Raw genomic sequence first — 26796 nt, forward strand, 5'->3', positions numbered from 1 at the left:
TGATGTTCTTTTGTGTCCTACGTTTTGGGAATCACCTGATCCCCCTACTATTTTTGTGTCGCATGCTACATGCGATTTAATATACTTGCCGATTCAATACAGCAATGATTTGAGTTAAAACTGGAATCTTCTATCAAATTATAAATAAAATATACATAGAATAGGATATCCTACAATCGTAAATGGGGTATAGAATTTTATATTCTGTAAAAATTTGAAAAAAATTGCAGAAACTGAAGACAGAAGACAGAATTTGAGTGTGCTTCATTTTTACATATTTAGTTCAGCTTTATACATTAATTCTAAGTCTTTGGTCATGTTTTGTACTGACCCTAAAAGAATAGAGGCGTAATATTGTGACAATTAATGGAGGCAATGATATTCGATGCAATACAGTTGGTGACATTTCATTTATTTTAGTAATTTGTACCTTATCTTTTTCATTATATTTTATTTAATAAATATGTAGATATTCGTATAACACATAACGATTTTCCATTAAAATCATAATATTATTCATAATCGTTAATGCACATTATCTTAAATATTATTATATCCTTTTTACTCATCAATTTTATCAATTTGTCCATTTGATCAGGTTAAATTTGCGCGCGCTCGTACATAGGAAAATCGAGCGTTCCTATTGGCGCAAAATATTACAAAATCCCTACCTCTAATGAAATTTGTGGAGCAAGAATGCCTCGCGTCAACTCATCATTATCAGTACTTTTATTTCGGCTTTCTTTATCATCATTTTTCTACACTTCTATCTGCTTCATTTAAATAGAACGTGTTTATTTAATCGCTTACTAATCATCATTTTATGACGATACTGTCAGACGATATTCTCGTTATTAAAAACATATTTATCCTTGAACATAGATTTTCTAGGAATTTGACAATTCCGACTTGTAAATAAATGACTTTCTTGCGGGCATTCAATTTTTCGCTAACCAAAATTCATTGTGCAAACTTCGTCGCTGGCAGTCAGTTCAGTGTCGAAAATCGAAGCGATTAAACGTATATCGGTGTCACTCCGTAACAGATGTCTACTTCCCTACGTCAAAAACAGAGCTTGCTTAAAAATATTTTTATATAAAATTAGTAAATTTTTGCGTAAAAGGGGAATGAATGGGATCGTAGATAGGGGAGGCTTCATACGCAGCAATCTCCACGCGGCGAGACTTGGGCAATCAGTATTATTTCATATACAGTTACTAATTGCATCATTTATATGACACAAATATGAATTGTGTAATAAATAATATAAGCTAATTGGATGCGATTGCGATTGCATCATGTATTTAAAACATTTATTAGGTTGTTCCTATGATTTCTGTATGTGTAGAGATTTTTATCTTGTAGTTGTCTTAATAAAGCATCATGCTCAAAAATTTCAAAAGTTATCATTGTAGTTTTTGAATTTTAGTCTACAATATATTAAATTATGCAATTAATTCTGTGTTAAGAGGAACAACTATTGTAGAGGTATTCGTATGGCAATTGTATTCTTCACAATTTCATAGTAAAATTTTACTTCAATTCTAAGAATAAGGATAAGAAAATTACATATAAATACCGTCGTATAAAGAATCAAACTTTTATTTCGATAAAAATCCAAACGAACAAAGATTCATTCTAGTAAATACTTGCACAGCATAAAATTTGATAAATCGATTAACAGATGACAACAGTGGCGAAAAATTTAAATAAATATTTTACAATCATCTTAAAATAAAGTTATTACCTTTTTTTATCAACAAGTAACGTATATTTAGTATCTTTTGCGTAATTTGAAATTTATTTTCAATTCGTCTTATTAAATCCATGTCTTAGTTTTGAACTAATCGTGAGATGCGAGAGTACAATTTGTAACATTTTTGCGAACAGTGCTTCTTAAATTAAAAAATAAAACAAAACAACCGTGTGTGAAGCTTAATTATATAAATACAGTAAACCCTTGATTTTAAGGATTAATTAGAGCAACGGTTATTAAATATTTAAGAATCGAAGAAATTTTAAGTCAATGTAGAAAATATAAAAAAGATCATAAAGTTGCAAGTTAAGTTCCAAGTTTATTTGAATAAAAAATCCGTCAAATCGAGGGTCTATTGTAAGATTCAACATCGCTTTCCGATAAAAGTAACCTCAGTTCACTTAGTAATAATATTCGCGCCCTAACCTCGCCGTCATTGATTATTCAACGCTCGAATAATTACCCGAACAAGTATTCATTTAATATTCGCTTAAAAGTGACAACACAGTCCTCGGTATATATGTTATATTCGACTAGATTATATCATATAAGTCTCTCTACTGTTTCTTTTTTTTTTTTTTTTTCGTTTTTCATATTTTTACCTGTTTGACATCCGGACGAAGACGAAATTGTCTGGAGCCACTAATACACGTGTATAGTGTATCTAATATCGCATATATTAATAGAAATAATCTCAATTCTCAATGGCCAAGTCAATTGGACACTATAGTTACAATAATAATCGCAATAATTTTCTAAATCCTTTCCTTTTTCTTATATGCTACTGTTCTGAAAGTTTTGTATAAACCCTGCTAAAATTTTATTCACTATGATCTTAATCTTTTAACTTTACTATAGTCTTTGAATTATATTCCAATTTTGTTCTTGTTTCAATAAACAAAGAACAACGATTTTTTCATCCTTCCTTCAAATTTAAGACATACCTTTTTTTTTATATACAATTGATCAAATGGAAAACGACCCAAAAGACGTAGCAGGATTATTTGTTTACTCGCTGTCTGTAATCGTAGTTGCAATTTTTTAAAACAATTGATTTACACCAGTTTTCAAGTGAAACATATTTTATCTTCAATATGAGACTGTTCGTGTACTGTATAAAATAGGATTGTTCGTCGAAATTCTTAGACTGTTGTTTCAACTTTAAAACAATATGTGAAAAAGGTACAGGTTATGTGCGTTGAAAGCCGAAAGTAGTCTTAACAAGTACATACATATCTACTACTCGTCAGTATTTGTGCTTATGTGAAATGATATCGCAACGTTAAAAAAATATTTTGGACTTTAAAAGTGTATCATCTTCAGACGATGCACATTAATCGTTCGAAATATCGACAACACTTCTTCCATTCTTATTTACGTAAAAAAAGATTCTTAAGCTATGATTACGTGTTAGTTTATTATTCATGATCAGGCCTATACTTTTGGCGCATCGTCAGCGCTACAAATAACTTTTTATCTGGAAACGTTCTGCATTTTTTTCACGTTATATGTTAATAAATATATGCTAAAAGAAGCATGGTTTACATGCTACCTTCTTTATCTTATGATAACGTCGAAAATATGTATATGTTCTATTGATAAAAAATAATTTGTGCAGAATAAATATAGACTAATTAACAATAACAGCAACAATGTAAGCTCGATAACTCGTCTCGATGCAATTAAAGCAATCGTAAAAGAAGTTATTCATGATACATAACAACAATATATTATTCTTTAATGATTTTACGAAATAATATTTTAGATAGAAATACGGCTATTTGCAAATTTGATTACAAAAAATTGGAACAGTCAATGTCTTCTTAAATTATATATGATATTGTAAATATTATACGTTTATCCATGGTAAATGCTGATATCTCACTGCTATCTTTTTGCAAAATTTTTGAGTGAAAAATAAATAATATTGTTGATAGAATATTCCAAGATACAAGGATAATATTTTATACTACCATTTAACTTAACTAATTGCGACCTGTATTGCAATTATTGCAACCTTTATTCCTGTTTCTCATGGCTGCGTGATTGAAACTAATTACAAACAAACATACGTATTAATATGTAAGTACGAATTGGCTTGAAACACGCGCACGGAAGAAACCAGAAACATTGTTGCAATTTCTCAATTCGAATGATAATAAAGATAATTGTTTTTGATCAAACATAGGCCTCTCTATTTATGTTGTTACGTTATGATTGATTATTGAATTGCGCGCTAGTTCAAATACGCTAGGCTCGGTCGGTAAATATGTCAGACTAATTTATAATTGAAACAAAGATCGGTTTCCAGAAAAATTTTCTGAATTACACTCACTCATCGACTTGCAAATACATTATAATGCTAAAAATAAATTATTTCGGGAAAACGACAGTGTAAAAATTTAGAAGCTTTTTCTCGTAATTTATAAATATATCGTCTTACAAATTGATACTTAAAAACATCTATAATTTTGCATATTGGATAAAAACATCTCTAAATTTTGGCAGCATCTAAATTCCCTGATTTTTTTAGTAATAACACTATTTTGTACTACTTTAACAAGTAATAGCTTAATTCCGCCTACATCAGTGAGCGAGTGTAATTAAATTTCACTTCACAGCAATGAGTCTTATTCGTCTAATTTCTTGGAATATGCGAGCAAACTTGCAGAAAAAAGCGTTACGTTAGGGTCATCGAGGATTTGATAATTCGAATAAATATTTTTACTTAATTTTTGTCTTGGAAAATATCTTTCAGAGTCTAAAATTAGATTTAGATTTTAAACTTTTACGTGGAACGAAAATAGATATCGTTTTCTTTGACATTAGATCATGTAGCTAAATCTTTTGTCGTTAAATACGAGCACATTGCGTGCAAGGGTTTTAAATTATGCTGCATTGATAACTTATCAAATGCGCGCGTGCGTTTGTCACATACATTTTACTTTGAGCTCTGATCTCATTCAACATATCAAAACGAATAAAAGAATTTCAATAATATTCTCTCTCTCTCTCTCTCTCTCTCTCTCTCTCTCTCTCTCTCTCTCTTTCTCTCTGTGATTTCGATTCTCACCGTGATGTTTTGATTGCGTAATAGAGACACTTTTCATTTCATCCGAAACAGAGCATACCTAACCTGTGACACAACGAGACAATCTACAAATCTTCATCAATTGGTACATTCTCCGTAAACACAGATCACGAAGTACAGAACGTTCGAAATTCTTTCCGCACCAAACTGACATTAAACTTGAAACTTTCGCTTCCGTTATCAAACGAACCTGTGAGTCAACTTCGATACGATTCTTTCAACAGAATCGAAGAATCGTTGACATCTCGAGACTCGCGACTCGAGAATCGTTTCGGCGAACCTCGATCATGCGTGAACTCGTCAAGGAGCTTCCGAGTGCCCTTTCCTTGTGGACACACTCCTTCGAAACAATCCGGGAACTTTCAGCAGGCGTTTTAGCACCGACAAAGCACGGTTCGTGTTCTGAATGCGAGAAGTCATCTCGATCCGGTCGCGGACCGGAATGCATTAGCGTTTTATTCGCTCGACATCAATTGCACACTGTCGTCCGCTGATCTGTGAAGCCGTCGAACGTCCGACAATGAACGAATCGGCGTTGGGTGCAACAACGAAAATGTGTGTGAGTGGCGATCTGAAAAATTTCAATAGAAATCCAATGATTTCATCAAAACGGTATCATTTAATATATAATAACGTTTGCTTCTCTATCTTTCTACTTTATTCAAAGTTTGAAAAGAAGAAAGAGGTTCGTGTCTCGGATAGTTCAATCTTTTATAAGGTATTCCTCTATCTTTCGACGTTGGTTTTAATTCCAAATTTTATATTAGTGTTCGACACTAGAATTACCAGAACGGTTAAAACGATCACGTAGTAATCTTTTATACAAATTTTATAGATTTACAATAATGCATTTTTGAGGATATGAATATTTTTTTATGAAAGCTCACTTTTTTTTCTCGGATTATATTTTTTCATATACCTTTCATTTTAACTTCTTTGATACAAATTTTATAGTAGTTCTAGCGTTGAATAGCTGAAGAATTGTAAATTATACAAACTATATGCTAAACAAGTTGAATATTAATACGACGTGACATAGCTGCATGCACATTACATCGATGGTTGCATACGTGCAGGCGCATGCAACGATACATCGCGGATTACATAGCTGCAGGTGCACTTCTCGTGCATCAGAAATTTTGAAGCTAGTAACATTCTCGCTTTTATGTAATGAATATTATAAATACCCATGTTACATGGCAATATATTACTGAAATAACATTTATGTAATTTCCATTATACGCTAACAATGTTTTAGTAGTTTTTTTAACAGCATCGGTAATCCTTAAAATAAAAAGTCATTAAGTTATGACTTTTCTTATCAATTTGATTGAGAACGTAGAATGTGAAAACTGTCTAAAAAAGTACGTTTATTGGCTTGTCCCTCGTTAATTCTCGCAAATTAATTCTCTGCTTGTTAGAACATTTCTAAAACATTAAAGCGTAGCAAGCGAGCCGGGGTTACTGGCCTAGATAAAAAATACGACGTCTCACGTGCGTGCATATGAGCCACGAACGGACGGCATAAAAAATCGCGCAATGCGACAAGCTGGGGGCGATTAGAATCAGTCACGCGCGTTTTCACCAACGACAGTAAATCAACCAACAAGAAAGAATAAAGGAAGTAGTGACGATCGTGCGACACGCGTTGCCCTGTCAGAGAGACGATCAATTTTTATCTTGTCTTGATTTTATTATAATTTATATATAATACCCGTGTTTCAATGTTATTTTTGCTGCCTTATTATTGCGTGCTTAATTGACATTTAACAATACTCGATATGTAATAACGAGGCAATAGATATGATTGTTAAATAATCCTATTAGTAGCTTCTCTCTTCTCCTAATTCTTTTAATCCGTGAAAAGCACGAAAGGTGAGAAGATCGATAGTCAAACTTTCGAAATATCGCCATTATTTTGATCTCGTGTGTAACCCTGCTGCTCGTTCGGAGCAAGAATCTTCCCGATCTTTTTATTTCAAAGTAGAAGCGGACAGAAACCACGGACGCCATGAAAATACATTCTTCAGAATTCACACTGTCTACAGGTTTGATTATTTTCTTACAAGAAAATTTATAAATATTACTGAAGCGTACATAGACACATACGTAGAACGGTAATGAAGAAAGCTGTATAGGATCTTTGGAAAAAAATTCCGGGGGAGGTTTAAAGAGGCGCGTCTTGGAATAGAATAAGTTCCCTTTGACCGAAGGGAAATGCACCGCAGGGGCGAAAATATTTTCTACTAGCGGAAAGTCGGTGAAGAACCGATCGAAAGTCAAGGCACGCCCACCGTGTCACGTACCATTAATTTATGCGGGTTAAAAATAAAGCGAAATCGATCGCGTCTGTACGTTTGTGAGCACCGCAGGCATCAAGGTCGCCAGATAAGTGTCAATCGCGAATATATGAATTCGCTAATGTCCTAAAGAAGCGTGTCCATGTTTGGGATTTCCATATTTCTCTATATCGGCTGTGGTACTGGCGCTCTTCGCGTTTTCAAGGATTCACGCTCGTTCGTATGGATATGGAGTTGTTGGCAGAACGTAACCATAATTATCATCTAATTTATTCACGGATCGAAGGATTTCTGCAAGATGGGAATATGATTAGACGTATGATCCTTGAAAACGATATACATACGTCGTAGGATTATACGGTAAAAACATTCAGCGGCTATTAATTGCAACCACCGATCTGCTACTATCGTAGAAGCAATTTCGGTGACGACTTTGAAGTTGCATCGATATTTGTGAATAATTAATATCTGAAATTTCTGATATGAAAAATAGCAAGTTATGTACTTGGAGAACTTGCCTTAAATTATATGAAACTCCTATATACGATCTTTCGTAAATATCTTACAATTTCTACTTAGTGTCTTCCATAAATAACGTATTAGCTTTGATATTACGGTATCTATCAATTAAGAAACAGAATTTAACAATAAAAGTTTGCCGGCGATGTAACGTGAATTAAACGAACTTCTTCGACACTTTCCCGATCTTATGCCCTCGCTATATCCTTTCCATCAATCGTACGTATATTCAAGTACGAGATCGTTCGATTAAGATACTTGTGCGTGGGGACATTTATATCTACCCTTTGCGCATTAAAATAAGGATGCAAGTTCTATTTAAATGGATCTATTTAGAGTGACCTTGGTGGCGGCCTTGACGCCTGCATCTATCGATCTTCCTGTGTGAAATTCTAATGAGACACTTGATTTATTTTAATTTCCAAGTGGCTTCGATTTTACTCCTGTTCCGCTTAATGCACTGTCCGTGTCGTGTGTCGTTTCGGGGCTTAAAATATGACAACACGCCTATACCGACTGACTAATAATTTGCATAAATATCCGCAACGTGGTCTAAGGGACCCTGTTATTTTCGTATTGCTAGAACAAACGATACCTTTTTATATTAGTATTTTGGTACTTTGGAGAACGATATTTTTAAATAAAATGGTTAGCATATATAACACGTTACGTTGGTATTTATAGCGATATTCTATGGAAAGAAATTATTATTAAAATGGGATAAAATACGTTGGAAATGGGTGGAAACTGATACACAGCCAGTTTGAAGATCACGGTAGAAAAACTGTACAATATCCATCAGAGAATCCGTAGAACGTGGAAAGAAAAGAAACAAACGAGAAATTACTAACTTGATAACAACAAAAAAAAAATAAAAAAATGATTAATTTCTAAATACATTACAAATCACCTGAGAAAACTTTAATAAGACCGTTGCGAAGATTGTGAAACAAGAAAAACGTTGGTAGATTAATTTATCAGCTCAAAAACTAAGATGCTAACTTTATACGAACGCCATAAATTACATAATAAGTTCTTAATAGCTGTAATAGCGAACGAGAACAAAGTAAAAGTTACCAACGTAATAACTTGGAAGTGATGAAGTCAATTTGAAACGGAGCACGAAACATCTACCACTAATCAAATTCTCCACTATCCCCATCTTCTACTAATTCTTCTAGTAATAACCGAAAGCAATCTATCAATTACCACGATCGAAATTTCATTCGAAAAGCCCGAAATACCATCGAAGGAGCCAACTCGATGAACATGATCCTCGTTGACGTCGGTAATAGCGAACAACCATGAGAATGGACGATTATAAGAAAATGATATATATTTATTGAAAGCATCGGACCCCAAGGCTAAAGACAAGCGCCAAATTTACGTTGCCATAGCTTACGTACGCGAAGCACGCAAACGATTCCTATTAAAAAAGAGCTATCAGCTGTACGGACACATATACACGATATATATACACGTACACGCGTACGAGATAACACGAAAGGAGTTGCAATAAAAGAAAAGTACAGTTGTCTAGTCGTTTGGATTCGCACCTCTGATATCCGTGGATGGCTCGCTTCTGGACAGCTCGTGATCGTTGCCACGGCACGAGGTCGCCTTCGACGGGCTTTTGTAATGAGCCAGCACGTCGTTCTTCCCCGACGAACTCTGATTTTGATGAGGAAAATGGAAAGTCGTGGTGTGAGGCCACGATGCGGGCGGTGGACTTCGTACCAGGTGCTCGTGCACTTGGGCTAAGGTTAATGGATCGGTGTCGCCCAGTTCCTGAAAACGAGGATTTTCTATTTATAGAGGATCTTTCGATAATCGTTAGACCGCACATTTGTATTTTTATGGAATTGGGGTCTACGCAGAAATTGAGCAGCTTACGATCGTCTACGAGAGCAAAGCGAAGAAATATTCTAGCGTATTCAATTTCTATCCAATATACGTTTTAACGATCATTCGGAATGTCGATACAAATTCGTATGTTTATGGATCCAATTAAAGAAATGGAACCACAGAGGATGTTGAAAATCGGACACCTTGCAATTTACAATTAGCAACTTGAAACTTTTCTCCGCGAAAGGAAACTCCGAACGAGAAAATGTTATTCTTCTCTTTTTCGATTTATTTTCGTATATAAAATCGCCGCTCGACCGCTTGTACCATAATTTCGCAAATACCCTGTATATGCATTGTATCTGGCTTCTTTAATTTCTACCCAGTGTATTATTCCAATTATTTCAAACAAAATATCCGCGCGTCATGTTATATAATTTCTACGAGTGTACTGTAATTATGTCGTGGAAAAATGATATCTAATTGAATCATAAAGTTGCGGACCCGAAGATACAAATTTTCATAACGCCAGTTAATTTTCGTAAATGCATAAACATCCGCGAAATAGTAACGCGAAACGAAAGATTCTACGTAGGAAAAGGAATAAGTCGAGAGTCTACGACAAGTTTTTTACATCGAATTGTTCTTGTCAGTTCGTTGTTCGACCGTTTCCACTGTTTTCAAAAGGCTGTACTTTCTTTAGAATCAGCGCGGAATATTAATTTCTCAGGCCTTGCTTACCTCCTAACATAATTTATCAGGCAAAGTTTCACAGTATCAGGAAACTTTTGCTCGCTAGTATTAGTACCACAGTACCATAAATTTTATTGATAAGCAACCTACGTAGCTAGTTACGTATCCAGGTCTAGGTCTATTTGTAGTTTGACATTTTATTACTATTTACTTGTTAGCACCGAAATTAACTTTGAGCATAGAGATAAATTTATTGCTACTGCGGTACATTATTTTGGTATATATTGCATCGAAGATGCAGTAATCTAATTGTCTTTCGATAATCGACTTTCCATATCTTGCATCATAGTGGTTTCAGAAGTTACGCCATCGCTCCATTAATAAAGTTAATTCTAACTATTAAATCGCATCCTTATTATATCACAAATTCTAACGAGATACGCGTAAGATCAGCGATCGATCTGGCTTTTATTTCCTATTAAACATCGATTCGATGTCGAGGGTCCTCTACTCGGATAGGAATATCGTAGATTAAAAAATTGCAGTGACCCGAGATAATCAGATAACGCAAGTGGTGTAATTGACGTTCCTCTGAAAGTTCAATTATCTCTGCTTTCCACTTGAAAGATATGTCAATTTTCAAGATGCAAAACTTTCCCCGAATTGCTTCAAATGATAAAACGAAGTTGACATTTATTTACGTCGCTATCGCGATTCGCTTCCACTTTAATCTCTATAAAATAGACAGTACTTATCTGGCTAAATAATCAATTTTACGTATGCTGTTACACGATGCAATTAAACAGTGTAAAATCAATATCCATGATCCAGCAAGTTCGAGTGGAAAGTATAGAAATATACGAAAGTTTAAGAAACATCGCGTAATTTATGTTCATCCTTTCACGACTTTTTTTTATTTTCTGCGAATTTGCATGTCGAATATCGAGTTTACCGCCTTCGACGATCGAAGTTATGGAAATTCATCGAAAGCTCGACAATAGAATCTAGGTAGAGCAGATATATCAAGTCTCGTGTAGCAGCCATTATACCTAAGGCTTATTGTAATCGTGACTCGTCAGCTCAGGGTTAATGGATCGAACGTACCATCCCTTATAATGGAGAACTGTTATGAATGATCGATAATTACCGACTAATTCTACAACCGGTAAATCGATCTCTCGCGTTTTATTCTAAGAATACCGGTCATAGAATGAATCGTGCGAATAATATCCTGATGACTCAATTTTATTGGAACAGTTAATAATTTCCTGGCATGAATTTTGCTTTTTATAGAGATTACACGTTGCTCGCGTATTGCCTAACGATGACATTAGGTCGTCCGAAAAGTTTCTTTCGTTTTATAAGGAAATAATGGACGCGCAATATTTTCCGTTTTATATTATTTTATCGAATTACGTAGGATCCATTTTGTTCTATCAAAATAAAGATCACAACGTTCGACAGATTAGGTTTCGTGTTTGCATAAAAATGCATCGTTGTAATAGACTTGTCTGTAAATGAAAGACACTTTTCGGACAACCCAATATATACCCCGGTACGTATACTTTGGACTAATAATCCTTTTAAAATACATTCTTTCGCGTATATTCAAACATACGTAGTTCAAGTTATAGTTACGAGAGCATTTTCCAATTTTTACAATTTATCCGAACAATTATAGTGCTTCAGAAACTTATGCAATAACCGATAATACCACGTCAGGATTCTCGGTGTAATCCACGCGCTTCCAAGAAGAGCATCGTAATCTCTTCGATACGGTACCACGCAAGCAATTTTCTAAAAATTCCTCTCGTGTCAAAACCGCTTCTTACCCGCGATACCTTTTTTATCGTTTCTGGCGTATGAAAATCGGTGTGAGAGAGCGGCAGAACCTTTTGCGTCACCGAAGAACAACATTTTCGAATCTTTGAACATCGATGTTCAACCTTACGCTAGTACAGGTACTGGAAATTTCTAATTCTTCAAAAAAATACAGAGAAGTATTTTTGAATTTAGATATACAAGATCCGCAGAATGCACCAAAGGTATAAAAACCTTTAACGAAACGAAAATTTATAGTTAGCCATCTCTGAAATAACGCGAAAGATGCGCGCTATCGTTCAAATATAACAAGAATCGTGTGAAAATCGAACTGCTACCTTGAGACGTCTAAAAGACAGATACATAAAAATAGTCCCCCGATAACCCGTGTCCTTTCTACATCCATGACACGTGCCAAAATAGTCGCGACCTATTCTAAAAGACAGTTGTGTAGAAGAAAAGACGTATCGCTCTTAGCCGGGTCCCTTCCTCTTTCTATCGCTCGTCATCGTTATCAAGTTCACGTTAGCATTAATAATGCAAGCTGGACAACCGATCGATGCTTCTTTCACGCTTCCATGGACGTAGTAGACAAGGGCGAACGAACGGAAAAAATTGCTCACCTGAGACATCAGAATGGCATCGTCGGACTCAGACTCTTCCAAAGACTCGACCAGGCTCTCGCGACTCGCCAATACCTGGAAAATGCGAATACTATCGTTCATGTACCTATATACGCGAAATAAGACGTCGTTGATCATCGAGACAGAGGAATTTCGAAGACACGGGAAATGGCGTGAATCGTGAACTTATTCGTGTGTGACTTTGAGTAATGGAGAACAAGCGGAAGAGACTCGCACCGAGGAAATCCAGTTATCTTTTATCTATGAACGCGGAGAGTTTGCTTGGAAGTACAGGAAATATGAGTTGACGAATCTCTGATAATGGAGGATTTTTATCACTGAGGTAGTCGGTAGAAATTTATTCGATCGTATCGTTGAAATATGTAAAAGTGAATCCTGCATTCGCTTTGCGGTCCATGTCGAAAGGCGATAGGAAAAAGGAATCTAAGATTTTAAACAGTCTGAGACATATTTATACGATAAGAAAAGTTGCACGATATTAGCCAACGGATATTACAAACGGAACATTAAAAATGGAAAATGATCACATACAAATTTCACTGATCACAGTGTGAAATTCTTTCCCATTGGTCTATTCTCATTTCTCCTTTAGCGTCGATCAATCGATCCTTTCGTTTGCCTTCTCGTCTAAATATGTGTCCAAATATACACGATGGTATGTGAAAAAGGATCGAAGGAACAGACAGGAAGTAATACATCTTCGTATTTCAATCGAATTAGCTGGACTGTTATAATTTTATATAGACACAGACAGACGTTATTGTTCATAGTGAAAAGAGCTTATCCGTTATCTATGTTCTTTGAATTTGCTATTGGTGGAAACGCGAGTGTACTCTGATTGTTGGAATTATTGCGTTTGAAATAGAATACTAATGGTATTGGTGGATGTGAAGTGGTGTAGAAAACTGGGACGGAGGGTATAGGTTTTTTTTTTCCTTTGGATATAAATAGAAGAAGAAAGTGGTACGTGGTGATTGGATGGGTTAATGAGCTTTATCTTTGGATGAATTAATTTTACAGAATTTACCTCCCATTGATCTATACGTGGAATTAAATTTGCAGATTAAATGTTAAGAGTAAGAGAATCGCGAAATGAAATTGTAGAAATGTTTGGAGAACGTAGGGGGTTTGGAGGTTTAGTATTTGATCTGGAATTATACAAATTTAAATTAACAGAACACCGTTACTTTGAGAGGAGACGCTTTTACTAATTAGCTACTCTCGCTAATGAAAAGCATAAGAAAATCTTCTTTAGAATAAATGAATTATTTTTCATTCAAAGACTCGTAAATAGCGTCTCTTAGATCACGAAAAATAGTATAATAATAATAGATTCGTATGGTTTTTTCATGTTCCTAGCACGACGAGCAAAAGACCTAGATGAACGAACGTATGAGTTTTGTTTGTACGAAATTGTGAGTCACCATACGCGGTAAACTCTGGAAAGGAACGAATTATGCTGGTATAGCGTGCTGGCTGCTTAATGAAACAACGAAGGCTGGTTTTAAACCGTGAATGAGCAAACTGAACTGTGCCGATTCGTGGAAAATCACCGTCCATTATCTTCTTTTTTTTCTACCAAAAATTATCATAATTTGCCATATCGTTGTTTCAACTATGTCAAATTTTCAACCGCATCGACGACGTAAGAATTCTGCGATCGCTTGAGTTTTAATTAAATCGTGAAAAAAGCGAGAACCGAATCGTGAGAACCGCGAAAGAGCCTTCCAGTACCAATTGTTCGACTTTCAATGAAATCACGGAATCGCCATTAATCAAACCCAAAGAGCTGTTTCCCCATAAAAAATAATTACAGCTCTCGCAACTTTTAGATACTGGTATTCGATTATTTCAAAGTTCTTCCATTCGTTCCTTATCTCGGCTGATAAAAAGTGGCTGAATCTTGAGGAAATCGTTCTCCTTCTTCCCTGTCTTTGTCGTTGGCCTGTTTGTAAACGAGCAACAAAGAGACTTATCGATTCGAACCTGTAGGAAAGGATTATCCTGTCGACTTAGCCTAAGCGCCTCCATATCCTGATCGATGTTTCGTGTTCTACCAGGTGTCAAGGTTAGAATGGAATGCGACGGTGACGGCTGACAGGCAACGACCACATCGACGGCTGCCACGCTCAAGGTCGACGGAATCCTCGATACCTGGTTGTCGTTTTCGCTGCCGCTGCGCCTGCAGGCGTTCGTTATGATCGCTGCAACAGAAATTATCCGACTAATCAGAATCTTTTTTTTTTTTTATAGTTTATTTTGGTTTTTACAATTTGTCCTGAAGGACATTTGGTAAAGCGTTATATCTCATTGGTAATAAAAAAAATAAAATAAAAATAAATATAGCATGTGGGTGGCTACCCCCAGCAGGGTGCCAACTTCGTGTTTTCTAAGTTATATCTTTTATGACAAAATCTTGTTATAATCGTACGAATTCGAATCTCTCACGGGTGAAATTCCATCTCACACGAATTCCGTTTCAACATTATCAAAATTAATTATCGTTAATTAATTATCAAAACAAGGAGAACTGTTTTACTTTTCGTCTATCGATCGAATAATAATAAAAATCTAATCGCGTTTGTTCGACTCAATTGCTTCTTCGAATAGGAAGAACGTATCGATATGAATTTTCAATGATCATAGTATTTTATTACTCTTAAATCTTAAGGATTATAATATCGAGTTATTCCACTTATCGTTTAGAATGCATCAACCGGGCATACCGCATTTCATAGCGCAGTGGAGGAAAGATAAAGTATATTACGCTTCTTAAAATATCCGATCGATCCGGTTAATTTTCCTAATTGTCAGATTAGGGATGTTTTATAGTCGATCTTGATGAATTGGCAATATCTAGAATGGTTTCTCTTAGTAGAAAAATATACCGCGAGGGATAGCTATATGAAAGGGTGTGGTTCGTAACAAAACAAACTGCAAACACGGGATGTTTTCTCACCTGAGGCTCCGTTTTCGAGATAATCGACATCGAAGACGATGTAACGTCTACGAATATCGCTTTCTATACTTTTTCTTTTTCATTTTCTGCTATCGTTACGTTTAATCGTCAATTTTTCAATCGATTGAATTTCTATTATCGTTCTTGAAGAAGAACAAATAATAGTATTTTTCAAGTATTCCCTCGAATCGATATAAAATAGAAGAGAAACGATTTAGATTTTATTGGACGGTCGTTACGTAATTGGAACACGCGTGTTGATTCCTGTTATCGCCGACTTGTTATTTGTTATCAATTGCGTACCGTGTTTCACTTGGTTTACCGTAATATTAGTCGCAGTTGTTACAAACGTTTGGACTAGTGTTTTAAGAAATATAGATTTCACCATCGTTTGGTAATTCGCAAATCTTAATCCCCTTAGGGCTGTACGAACTATACCGTTCTCTCGTTCAAAAGCCTAGAATTTATGTCACTGGTTGTGTAACAAAGATTCGAACGAGAAATAAAAAGTAATTGTTTGGTCGATAGCAACAGCTCGATATTCGTATGCACGGTGGACAAAGTTTGGTCTTATCTGCAACCGGAACTAGTAATTATTTATCATTCGGAAATCGCGTAAAATATATTTATATTCGGAAAGACAAGTGCGATAATACGAATAGTTCGACGACGCACTTTGCTTTCGAAAAATTCATCACCAACATTCGTGATTTATATTCTTTTGAAAAGAAAAAAAAAAAAAGAAAAACGAGCGAAGAGAATTGCGTTCTTGCAAAAAACACGGTTGACCTGCCAATTAAATTTATATATATATATCGACATTTTTACCTTGCTGAAATACGATAGAATATATTCCATTTTATTTCTCATTTTTCATTTTTCACGTCATTAAAAATAAATTCGCGTTTTCCTATTCGTTCTTCGTGGAATTTATATTGCGAAGAAATTATCCGATTAATTGTTGAATATATCCAGGCAAAAGAAATATTTTTTACCTCTTCGTATTTTAAGGTGTTCTTCTTTAATGTGTACGTAGTATATGCACGTATACGTGTGCACAAGCAGAGGGTATATTATGCGCAAAAGTTTTCCTCGCACGTGTCACCGCTTGAAAAACACTTTTTCAAGCGAATTCTAGGGAAAGCAATTAAGCGATAAAAAATATTGATACGTTTAAGGTTCAGCTGCTGATTACCCCAGCTTTTTCGGTAGCTTTCGCTTTTAGGAGCTGGAGATATTTTTTAGTCGTCCTTTTCGATGCATGTCTTGCGATAAATTGCTCATTAGCTTACGAATATCGATATCAATATTTTAACAATTAATTAGAAAGCCGTTAATATCTATTAACTAGAAAAATTGGGATTTTAAGGTACGAACCTAGAAACACTATCCGGACAACTATGAAATCGTTCGAATGAGACGTACGAAATGAAGCAGATCGAAAGTGATTTAAAATGTGTAATTTTCTTCTTTTCCTTTTTTTTACGTGGGTGACTTTACTCTTCTATTATGAAAGAACCTCGACTAATCAAATTCTCTGAACGAGTGAATTTTCTACAGCGATAAAACAGAAAACCTCTTATCTAAATATCTATATGCTTTATGAAAGAAACATTTTCTCGGCTTACCGGGTGTCTCGACTTTCGGGGCACGTTCCATCTCTTCGTCCTCGTTGATCTTCATACCTAACGTCAGCTTTTTCGATTTAAAAATGTTGGACAAAAACACTGCGCCCTTGCGCTTCACACGATCGTATCGTTGAGTGTTCTCCGACGACACGTGTATCATAATTCGCCTGCAAATGACAAAAAATGAAGCTGGTTAACTGCATCGGGCGGTACGAAGAACGTGCACGGGACAAACAAAAGATAAAAGGTGAAAGAAAACAAAAGGCAGAGGAAAACAAAAGATAAAGGAACTACGCTAAATTTATATCCCTACGTTGGCAAAAAACTTGCCAGCAGTAAATAAGAAAACAGCTGATTAACTCCATCGACGCTTATTAACAACGCGTATAAATAAACCAAAGTAAAACGATATCGCCCGACAAAACGTTCCATTAATATCTGATTCGATCTGACCGCTCTGGCACGAACTTTCCTTCCAAATCTACAGAAACGTTACTGCGGTGTTACTATAGCTCATTCATAGTTCATGCATACATCGATATTATCGTACGATGGAACAACTTATGGAAAAACGTAAAGAAGAAAAGAATCTGGAACTTGTACGTAGCTACAGCTCTTTTCATTTCTATTCCAACGAATGAACAAACGGATTATTCTTGCAAAGAACATCTACGAACGATCTATTAAGTATGTACGTCTACGGAAATTATTATTAATACAACGTACACGATTTTTACCCGAGGGTACAACGAGCCAGAGCAGAAAACGAATTCTCGAATATTAAGATATCCGGCACGTGTGCCATTTCCTCCGCTCCTCACTTCATTTCCACTTTATCTAGCCTATCGAAACCCATCCACCTTCCTGCTGTCAACGACCGCGTTCGTCTGACAACGCAAACGTGCCGTATCTCCGTGAAAGAACAAAAGAACCAAACGATCTATCATCGAGAATCAAAAACAAAGCAAATTTCTATTCGATAAAAGTCCTAGCCACTCCTTGCTCGCTTCTCGTACAGGACAAAAGGTTCATCGTCGTACAACGAGCAACGTCTGTGCACTATCCTTCCCACGCCGAGTCCAGCAATTTGACTTTTGATGTTCCAGCGGTTTTCCAAATAAATTAAGATCTTCTCTTAACGACGAATGGGTTTATGTAACGATTGACTCGACTTGTCGTGTTAATGTGGCTCAGACGAGGAAGAAACAAGTATGTTATCGGTTGTTTGGTTGGAACGTTGGCGGAGAAGAAATTGGAGAAGCGTTCACGATGAACCGCGATCGCATTGCCAACTGCAGCTGCAGGAGGGTGTGCTCCGCGGCTTCTCGTAGGATTTTGCGCAGCTGCAAGTGGCTGAAAAACGAGACGGAGGGCGAGCGATCAGGGGTGGGGGCGTGCGTGATGCGATGAAATAAGAATCAACGATGAAAAACACCACAGTAGCGCGGCGAGGCAACCGCGAAGTGTTTCACCCCTTAACGTTTCGTATCTTTTCCCTTTTCTCTTTATCCGATCGTTGCAGAATCATCAATTTTTTTCTTCCGATTGGATTTGTCCCTTCTTGCTATACAGGATGTTCCAAAATTCCTAACTAGGCTTCTTCGGTACGTATTAAGGGAGAAGAATACGAAAAAGCTCTCGGTTTGTATAACGCAAGAATCAACGTGAGCCATTAAAGAGCACGGAAGACTGATCGCGGTAGAAGATCAGATTCGTTGCTCTACGAAGTCAAAGTTTTTAATTCTAATTCTAAATGTCAATTTTTTGTATCGCACAGTTTAGCGTTTACGTCCTTATTTAATATAATTTTCCTCTTCGTGAAAGTCTAGCAATACGAGGCTTATCCGACGATCTTGTAGGCTATCGTTTCCTTATTTTCGTTGTAACGTTTTAATAAAGCTTCGAACGATCTATGGTCGTATAACGTTTCCGCTTGTTTGCCAGATGAATCTTTGTTGGAAATAAATTTGTTTCCTTCGTAGGTTATTAATACGCCGTTAAATCATCATTGGTATAAACTGGTACGTCTATGTTACGTTTAGAAAACCATCGACTATTTCCGTTCGATTCTGTATAACGGGGAATGCGGACAGTTTTAAAGCATAAGTCCTCGCTATCACCAGAACCTATAATGCTGTTTGTTTTGACGAATCGAACAAACAAATCACTGCTAAAAGCACACAGAATTGTAAGGTATAAGGTTAGCCACGCGAGACACGGACTTGAGCGTTAGAGGGTTAAAAGTGGCCCGTAGTAAGACCTCTTTCGAGATCTTGCTTTACTTCCCTTTCGATCTGTCTCTGCATCGTGACCTACATATCTTCTACTTCCTAGAAACTTGGTACGCGTTGACAAAAGAATGAGAAATTTTGTTTGATCAATGGAGATTGGAGTTTACCTAGAGAAGTGGTTGATTTTAACAGACCTTGTGTTTTACAATATCGAGTTGCACTCAAGACGAACAGTATGATCGAAACGATGAAAACAGAGGGAAAATAGAAGGAAGAAATACAAGAAGAAAAATGTAGAAATAGAAGCGGGAGAGAAAGTACATTACATAGTAAGATGTACATGTACAAAAAGGCTAGTCGTAGATCGTTAACGCGAACTCAACACCATCCCCGACAAACCTACTCGAACCTGCTCTTTTTTCAAGCTGTCGCTACCTTTCTGACCTACATTATCTAAACTCCACCATCATCAAACATACGAACCTCCACTCTACATCGTCTTATATCAAGAAACATCTCAAACATCATCTATCAAGCTCTCTCGTACATCTCCGCGGCGTCCTTCGTCCGTTCCATTTCGTACATGTGTAACATATACACGTACGAAAGCATTCATACGTTTTCCCTCCTCAGGCATAGTCCTCGACGACCAAGTTTCCGAAGGTCGCCATTCTCACGAAGCCGTCCACCCAAAATCGCCCTTTCCAAAATTTCCAAACTTCGCCACTATCGCCACCATCGAGCGCATACGACGATCCTACAGCACCTTCGTCGTCTTAAATCAACAGACTCCTCGACCAGCATCCAAGCTCTCACACCTCTCACAAGCTTCCCATAAATTCACCCTCCTCGTCGTCCTCGACCAACTGTCCAAGCTCCAGCATCGCCAATCGCGCGATCTTTCGTACTCGCTCACGTCTGTACATCTGCTACGTTCACAAAAGCAGCCATACACCTAGGCTGTATTTACAAAAAGCACCCATACGCATCCTATATTTACAAAAGCACCCATACAGCCGTATAGCGGTGCCCAGTCATCGTCCTGGACGTTCGATCAAACGGTTCCATCCAGCTCGTTGCACGCAGACACGCGACTCCGGGATCTCGTCCACGAGGGTTGCAGACACGCGAGTAGTTTCCACGGTGTTTTTCCACGGGAACATCCCGGTGTCGGCGGCGGATCGATCGCCGTCCACCGCCCACGGGACGTTGAATCGGGGACGTTATACGCGTGGCCACGTCACCCTGCTCCGCACACACCCCCTCCAACCCCTTGGTAGTACTTACTTCCCGGCGCTCCAGGCTCATCTTCCCCGGCACCGATCCTTCGCTCAGCACGTCGCCGGTGAACACGAGCACTGGGTCGCGTTCGCGTCGCGACTACCGCGTCCCGGCGTCGCCGCTGCGCCCCGTCACAACCGACGCGAGTGGCGACGCCGCCCCTGGACACGCGCACTTCTACACCCGAATCCTCCTTTCTTCCTACTCTACTCGTGCTTCTTGCTCGCAACCAGTGTCGCTGGAGACTTTGCAGGCTTGTCACAGACGTAGAACGGAGTTTTTGACGTGGACGAAGAGGTTGATTCTCGTTGGTTCTCCAGCCTGGAAGGGCATGCAAGAGGTTAGCTAGGTTTCCTCATCTTCCATTTTGGATTTTCGGCCGTTTGTTTATACAGGGTGTGGCTGAAAATATCGCTCCTGCTGGACGAAATGGAAGGATCGGCGAGGAGGAGGTGCAAGAACTGTAGTAAAATTTGATGAAAGGAACTTTAGGTAGAGACGTCGTTTCTCCTGGAAGAATTGGTCGAAGGTGGAGAAATTGAGGCGAAATTTGCTAAAACGAACGTCGGCAGGAGAAGGTAATTCTTTATGTAGAGATAGGTCAAGGGTGTGGAATAAAATTTGTTCGTTCATTGTGAAGGAAATCGTCGTCGCTCAATGGGCTATTTATGTTTTTATATTAATGCTTTCGAGAAAATAAGTCGAGCAAGCGTGCGGAGATCCTTGGACACTGCAATACTCGAAATCGATCGCGACACGAACGTACAATCTTGAGAATTTAATGTAATTCGATGGAAATCATCGCAGCTCAGCCACGACTTAATTTTTCATTAATTTTTCGCGATAAGATCGAGCAGTCGAATAAAAGTGCATGCACTTGAAACTTAAGCGGTCTCGGAATGATTCATTTTCTCTTTTCTCGAATTAGCGTCGCTAACAAATTCTGATCCACGGATAAACGTAATTGTTACTTTATAGAGTGTGAACGAGTCGCTTCAATGACCGATTCGATTATACGTTTGGCTACCGTAAATCGTTGTTGCGTCGAATAATTTCTACTAAGAAGGACTTTCAAATATTGCTTCATCATAAAGCCAACTAATTTAATATTTATTTCATGTATCAGTTTCTACAGATTAGTTCGGCGTCTGGCTAGCTTTGCGTGAATAGTATCAAACGTATGCGCATAAATTGAATAAATTACCTGAACGTACGATTCAAATGATTCGAGTAGACGTGCTTGAAGATTTCCATATACGTTCCCAGAAACTTAAAGAATATTATTATATATCGATAGTATGTAACATAACTATATATTTTGAACGTTTCATCGGTAGATCGATTCTACTTCAACAAATTACTCAATTTCGTCTGATATACGAGTTTCGTTTAAACGAATAATTCGTGTGATAATCCCTTGAACCTATCGATAAGCTATCAGTAAATAAAATCTTGGAAATACCAGTAGAAAATTATCGTAAAATATGTATTTTATAGATTAAAGCTAAGGAATTCCCAGCATCGAAACGATAGCAAAATTATTCCTAAAGATCTATTCCGATACGATAAGAAATCATCGATGGTACTAGTCCTCTTTTTGTAAAGACTTTTAGAGCAAATTGTGAAATTAAACGACGCGCAACTTCAATTCTAAGATCGCATAAATACAGGCGAATAAATTTGTACAAATATTACAAAATTTACTGGTAAATGATCATGAATAATGACCACTTTAGCAATTTACAAATATTCGTGATGCACCGATAAATGCTATTGAGAACTTACTTCGCAAATATCTTCAAGTACTCTCCAAATCGATTTTCCCACTGGAATTTGATCTTCCGTTTCCACGTAGCGAACAACGAAATTTCTTCCACTGATTTTATTCACCCAGAGTAGGATAGTTCTCGCAACTCCATTGAATCACAAAATAGGCACACGCGCATAATTTTTAGAGAAGTTAAAGATCTTTGATTTTCTTTCGTCACGTCCGCACCGTCAGATCGACGAGACATTAAACACATGGAGAGACGTTGTTTCTCACCAAATGTCTCTATCTTTCACTTTCTATCGTTTCTTGAAATAAGTTTAACGTTAACCGTAACAATTTTAAATCAAATTGCGTCGGCGAGATCGTAGAAAGTAGCCGATGGGAGAAAACTTGTCGTCCGGTGTTCGACTAAATTTCCACATTTCGAGGACACGTTTTCCTTCGATCCAACTGCGATAAAATTGTTACATCCTGCTGCCAGGCCATTCTCAATGCCACTGATTGTGAAAACGTGCTACGAACGTGCGTGTATCTCGAACGTGCAGCGATAAGAAATCATCGCGAAACCATCGAATCGGAGCCCGCACGTAGCTTATACGTCGGCCATCGATTTCGTTCCTCCGGGCGGATTATATTCCACACGTGCTCCTCTCGATGATGTTTCGCGTCTGTGTCTGCCGCAAGTAGCGTAACCCGCCGATATTGACAAACCGGCTCGTGTCTCTCATTTTGGACAATGATCGATTGCTTATCTGCTCGTGAGCTTTCGTGAATAACACGTTCGATACTCCTCGTAACTGACTGACGTATCCATCGGGACGATAAAAGTCTTTTATTCCTCTGCATAAAAAAAATTATCGTGCAGAAATAAGTTGAATAAATTTGTTTAACGCGCGTACTGTCAATGAGGCCATCGGTGACGAAATAAAAAAACTTTTCGATGATGTTACGCTCTCAATGTTACACCAACGGTATACGTTGTAATTAATTTTGAGCACGAACGTGTAGTAGTAAAAAAAAAAAAAAAACAATAGTAAAAATAACGAAAGATCGAATGACGTTTGAAGTAATGAGTTACATAAGTTCAGAAATTGTCGTAAGAGATAAATTAAGTAATTGTATCGAATAAGGTTGTAAGAGCTTTACCGTTGATATCACAGTACAATCTTGTGTCCTCGTTGGAAGACCGGGAGTAATAACTGTCATAAATAAGAAGCGGGTCGGATTTCTTCCTCGGTGGCGGTGCAACGATAAGATGATAAAATAAATTAGTGCAATGATAAGTATGCAAAACAATGGTAAAAAATAACGATAAAAATACCGAAATGTATATCTATTCGAACGACGTACGTCACTGTAGAAGGTTGAAAGATTTCTTTTGTTACGTCGAATGTGCTAATATCGAAACGTTCGGAAACACTGAAACAATTATGCTTTGTTCATTTTTAGAAGCACAACGTTCTACTAAAATTCGAAACGAACAACGACAAGCTAATGGCACTTTCGTCGCAAACAACGAACTTGTTATCGGTATAATAGTAAATGAAGGTAAGGCTAATGTTGTTTTAATATAACGATCATAAAATAGGATACAACGACAAGGAAATGAGATATGTAAAACTATATGGAATCATCGGTGTACCTGTGAATATGCACAGGGTGTCTCGCGTATAACAAACATTTAGTTGACATTGAAACATTGAAAAATAAAAAGGAGAAACTGACTTATAAATATGATTTGTAAACGTTATCTTAAAGGCATAATATAATATCGTAGCCAAGATTGAACCGAGTTCTACGACAGATGACACGTTCTTGTAACCTTGCAGTGATAAATCAGTGAAAATATCAATGTCGTTTCGCAGCTCGATTCTTTGTTAAAATTAATTCGTATCGATACTCGTCCCTGGCACCTTTTTGCTACTCGTCAACAAAGACAAGCCATTATCAGTAGCTGGGAATTTTTGCCTCGTTTATTAACAAGAAACGGAATTCGATCGTTAAGTATACGCGAATACGTCGATGAAAATGACCAGAACTTTGAACATCGAACGAAGTGAATCGATACGCTGGTGTGTCATTATTTTCACGCTATTTTGATTTAAGCGCAATGTCTTTACTCCAAGTGAGTTTAAGGTCATAATTTGACCCGCGTAAGTCGAAGCAAATAGAGTGGTTCGTGTAAATGTCAGACGTGTACTAGTAACGACCTTTTGAAGGAACGACTTCTTCAAACCGTGTGAATTTGTTTTATTTTATTTTTAGTTTAACAGATAAGGAAAGACGTTGTTTTATTTTCTTCTCGATTATCAAGAACATAATGAAGCGTTCTCTGAATTTTCAAATTGATTCTTAGCTTTAGAGTAATAGACGTTTGTAGACGTGTGCGCTATTTACGTCTTTAGATCGATAAAGCTGTAAATTGGCGAATAATCCGCTAATAGAAGTGGAAATTGACGCGAGTATTTACCGAGATTATGCGTCTTATCGCGGGCGCAAATTTCTCTGTACATAACATGTACAGGGTAATGTTTGATTACATAACACGATATGCAATCGTTTCTAGAAATGAAAAATGAGAGAAGCAAGAAAAGAACAGTGAGAAAATCGTAACGTAGATGATTAAAAATAATTATACTTCGTAGCGACGTTATTACAGCGATAACTCGTAATAAGAATAAGAAAAATCAATTTCTTCCATTCTTCGTTTGATTCCTTCCTTTAATTATTAATTAATCGTTATTAAAAAATCAATCGTAAAATACGTACTTACAAAATCGACCACTCGCGTTTATTATACCAACGATAATTCACGAGAACATCTTTAACGTTACCTACGTATTAATTTGCCATCGTAAAAGGAACAAGAAGAAAAGATTGCGACTTCTATGAAACATTAGTTGAACTATCGTCGTTTTAGAACACTCAAGGGAACGAGCCCATCTAAATAATGAAAGACTACTCTTTTTCATTCCTTTCCTCTTTTTCCTTTCGCGTTTTTATGATTACAAGAAGAGCAAAGGAACTTTGATAGATAGATTCAACGAAATCATCAAATAAATTGAATGTCGTTTTACCTTACGTTTAAGAGGATGCTGGCGGCTATGCGCAATGAGCACACACTTCTAACGCAGCCAGGCTGCGCTTTCAGAGATAATGCGATGATGAGAACTGATGATAGCGATTACGTCGGTCGCACGTGGAGGATACGATCGATTTCTATTCTGCAAAAGTGAAACATCGCTTTAGAAAAGATGTCTTTTATTCGAATAGCTCTATCTGCTCGAGATTTGTCGTTGCCTCTGGTCCCTTGGTCGGTGCAAACTGCATCTATACCTGGTTGAAGTTATTTAGAAATTTTCTACGAAGATTTTATCGAGACTTTCTTAATTATCGTCTGTTTGAAAATTATGTAGAACGAGGATAAGCGGCAGGAAAGCTTGAATAACGATGTTACGTAACATCGCTGCTTCCGCAGGCAAAAGTATAAAAGTTTTTCTTTCGAGAAGAAATCCAACGAAATGTACAACTTGATAAAAGCAACCGTGCAATCCCAAAACGAAAAGTTTGTTGATCGTTCTTAAAGAAAAAGAGAAAAGACGTCGTTACGGAGGCGTAAGAACCGAGAATCGGTTCTGCCTTCCGGTGCTAATTAAATTAGTATTGTATTATATTAATGATAATCTCCAATGCTTTGTTTTCCCTGATAAGAGTTCGTTGTTGAGAAAACACCGGCGAGTAGAAATAATTTCCATTTAAGACGTTCCGTCTTGCTCGTTACGAATTTCCTCTCTGTGTCGTTCCTTTGTTTCCTGCTGTGCAATCTCGTAGAATTCTAAAAAAGCGAAACGAAGATTCTCGAGAGACATACGTGTGCTCGATCTACCGTAAAACACTGTACATACTGCGTCGGTTCTCGCGTTCCTTCGCCAGCATCGAACAAGGTGAACGCGATCGAAGACAACGGAATTAAAAACGTAGAAGAAGGAATGGAAGAGGAAAGAGTAACTGGAAAAAAGAAACGCAGGGTAAAAAAACGAACCAGAGAAGAAAAAGTAAGTAAAGAAAAAAAAAAGGAAGAAGAAAGAGAGGTAGTAGGGAAAAAAAGAAGTAGAACAATGTCCTCTTTGTTCCATTGAACGCTCGCGTCGCCTCGTTCAATCCAACGAAGAAGACAAGCGCGCGCGCTCATCTGGGGAACGATCACGGTTCAAATGCTCGTTTTTCAGTAGTGAAAAAGATAATATGTACAGGACT

General features: G+C 37.1%; 1 protein-coding gene and 1 long non-coding RNA gene across 5 annotated transcripts; one reads left to right on the forward strand and one right to left on the reverse strand.

Annotated features, from left to right (window-relative positions):
- Window positions 1-1584: 1584 nt before the first annotated feature.
- On the reverse strand, window positions 1585-22668 carry LOC132912304 (uncharacterized). 4 transcript variants are annotated; one of them, XM_060969690.1, is made up of 7 exons: window positions 22554-22668; window positions 20775-21089; window positions 17257-17423; window positions 14656-14873; window positions 12649-12723; window positions 9223-9454; window positions 1585-5418 (listed from the first exon to the last, which is right to left on the reverse strand). In XM_060969690.1, the coding sequence occupies exons 3-7, from the start codon at window positions 17414-17416 to the stop codon at window positions 5303-5305; spliced, it is 801 nt and encodes a 266-aa protein (XP_060825673.1). In that variant the 5' UTR covers window positions 17417-17423; window positions 20775-21089; window positions 22554-22668; the 3' UTR covers window positions 1585-5302. The 4 variants fall into 4 exon arrangements, with proteins under 4 accessions (XP_060825673.1, XP_060825675.1, XP_060825672.1 ...); XM_060969692.1 differs by lacking the exons at window positions 20775-21089; window positions 22554-22668 and adding an exon at window positions 20502-20663; XM_060969689.1 differs by lacking the exons at window positions 20775-21089; window positions 22554-22668 and adding an exon at window positions 17994-18551.
- Window positions 21200-24219, forward strand: LOC132912348 (uncharacterized). Its single transcript, XR_009659188.1, has 3 exons — window positions 21200-21346; window positions 23989-24087; window positions 24128-24219. It is a non-coding gene; the product is annotated as an uncharacterized LOC132912348 (long non-coding RNA).
- The last annotated feature ends 2577 nt before the right edge of the window (window positions 24220-26796 follow it).

The sequence above is a fragment of the Bombus pascuorum genome, chromosome 11 (genome assembly GCF_905332965.1).
Source record: "Bombus pascuorum chromosome 11, iyBomPasc1.1, whole genome shotgun sequence".
NCBI classification, from domain to species: domain Eukaryota; kingdom Metazoa; phylum Arthropoda; class Insecta; order Hymenoptera; family Apidae; genus Bombus; species Bombus pascuorum.

Excerpts from the sequence above, each read along its gene's own strand:
- LOC132912304 (XM_060969689.1), bottom strand. The coding sequence starts at position 18,061 with ATGGCACACGTGCCGGATATCTTAATATTCGAGAATTCGTTTTCTGCT. Across the intron at positions 14,874-17,256 it reads CCCGAAAGTCGAGACACCCG|CGATCATAACGAACGCCTGC; the intron begins GTAAGCCGAGAA and ends TTTCTGTTGCAG. Across the intron at positions 5,419-9,222 it reads GCCATCCACGGATATCAGAG|ATCGCCACTCACACACATTT; the intron begins GTGCGAATCCAA and ends GAAATTTTTCAG.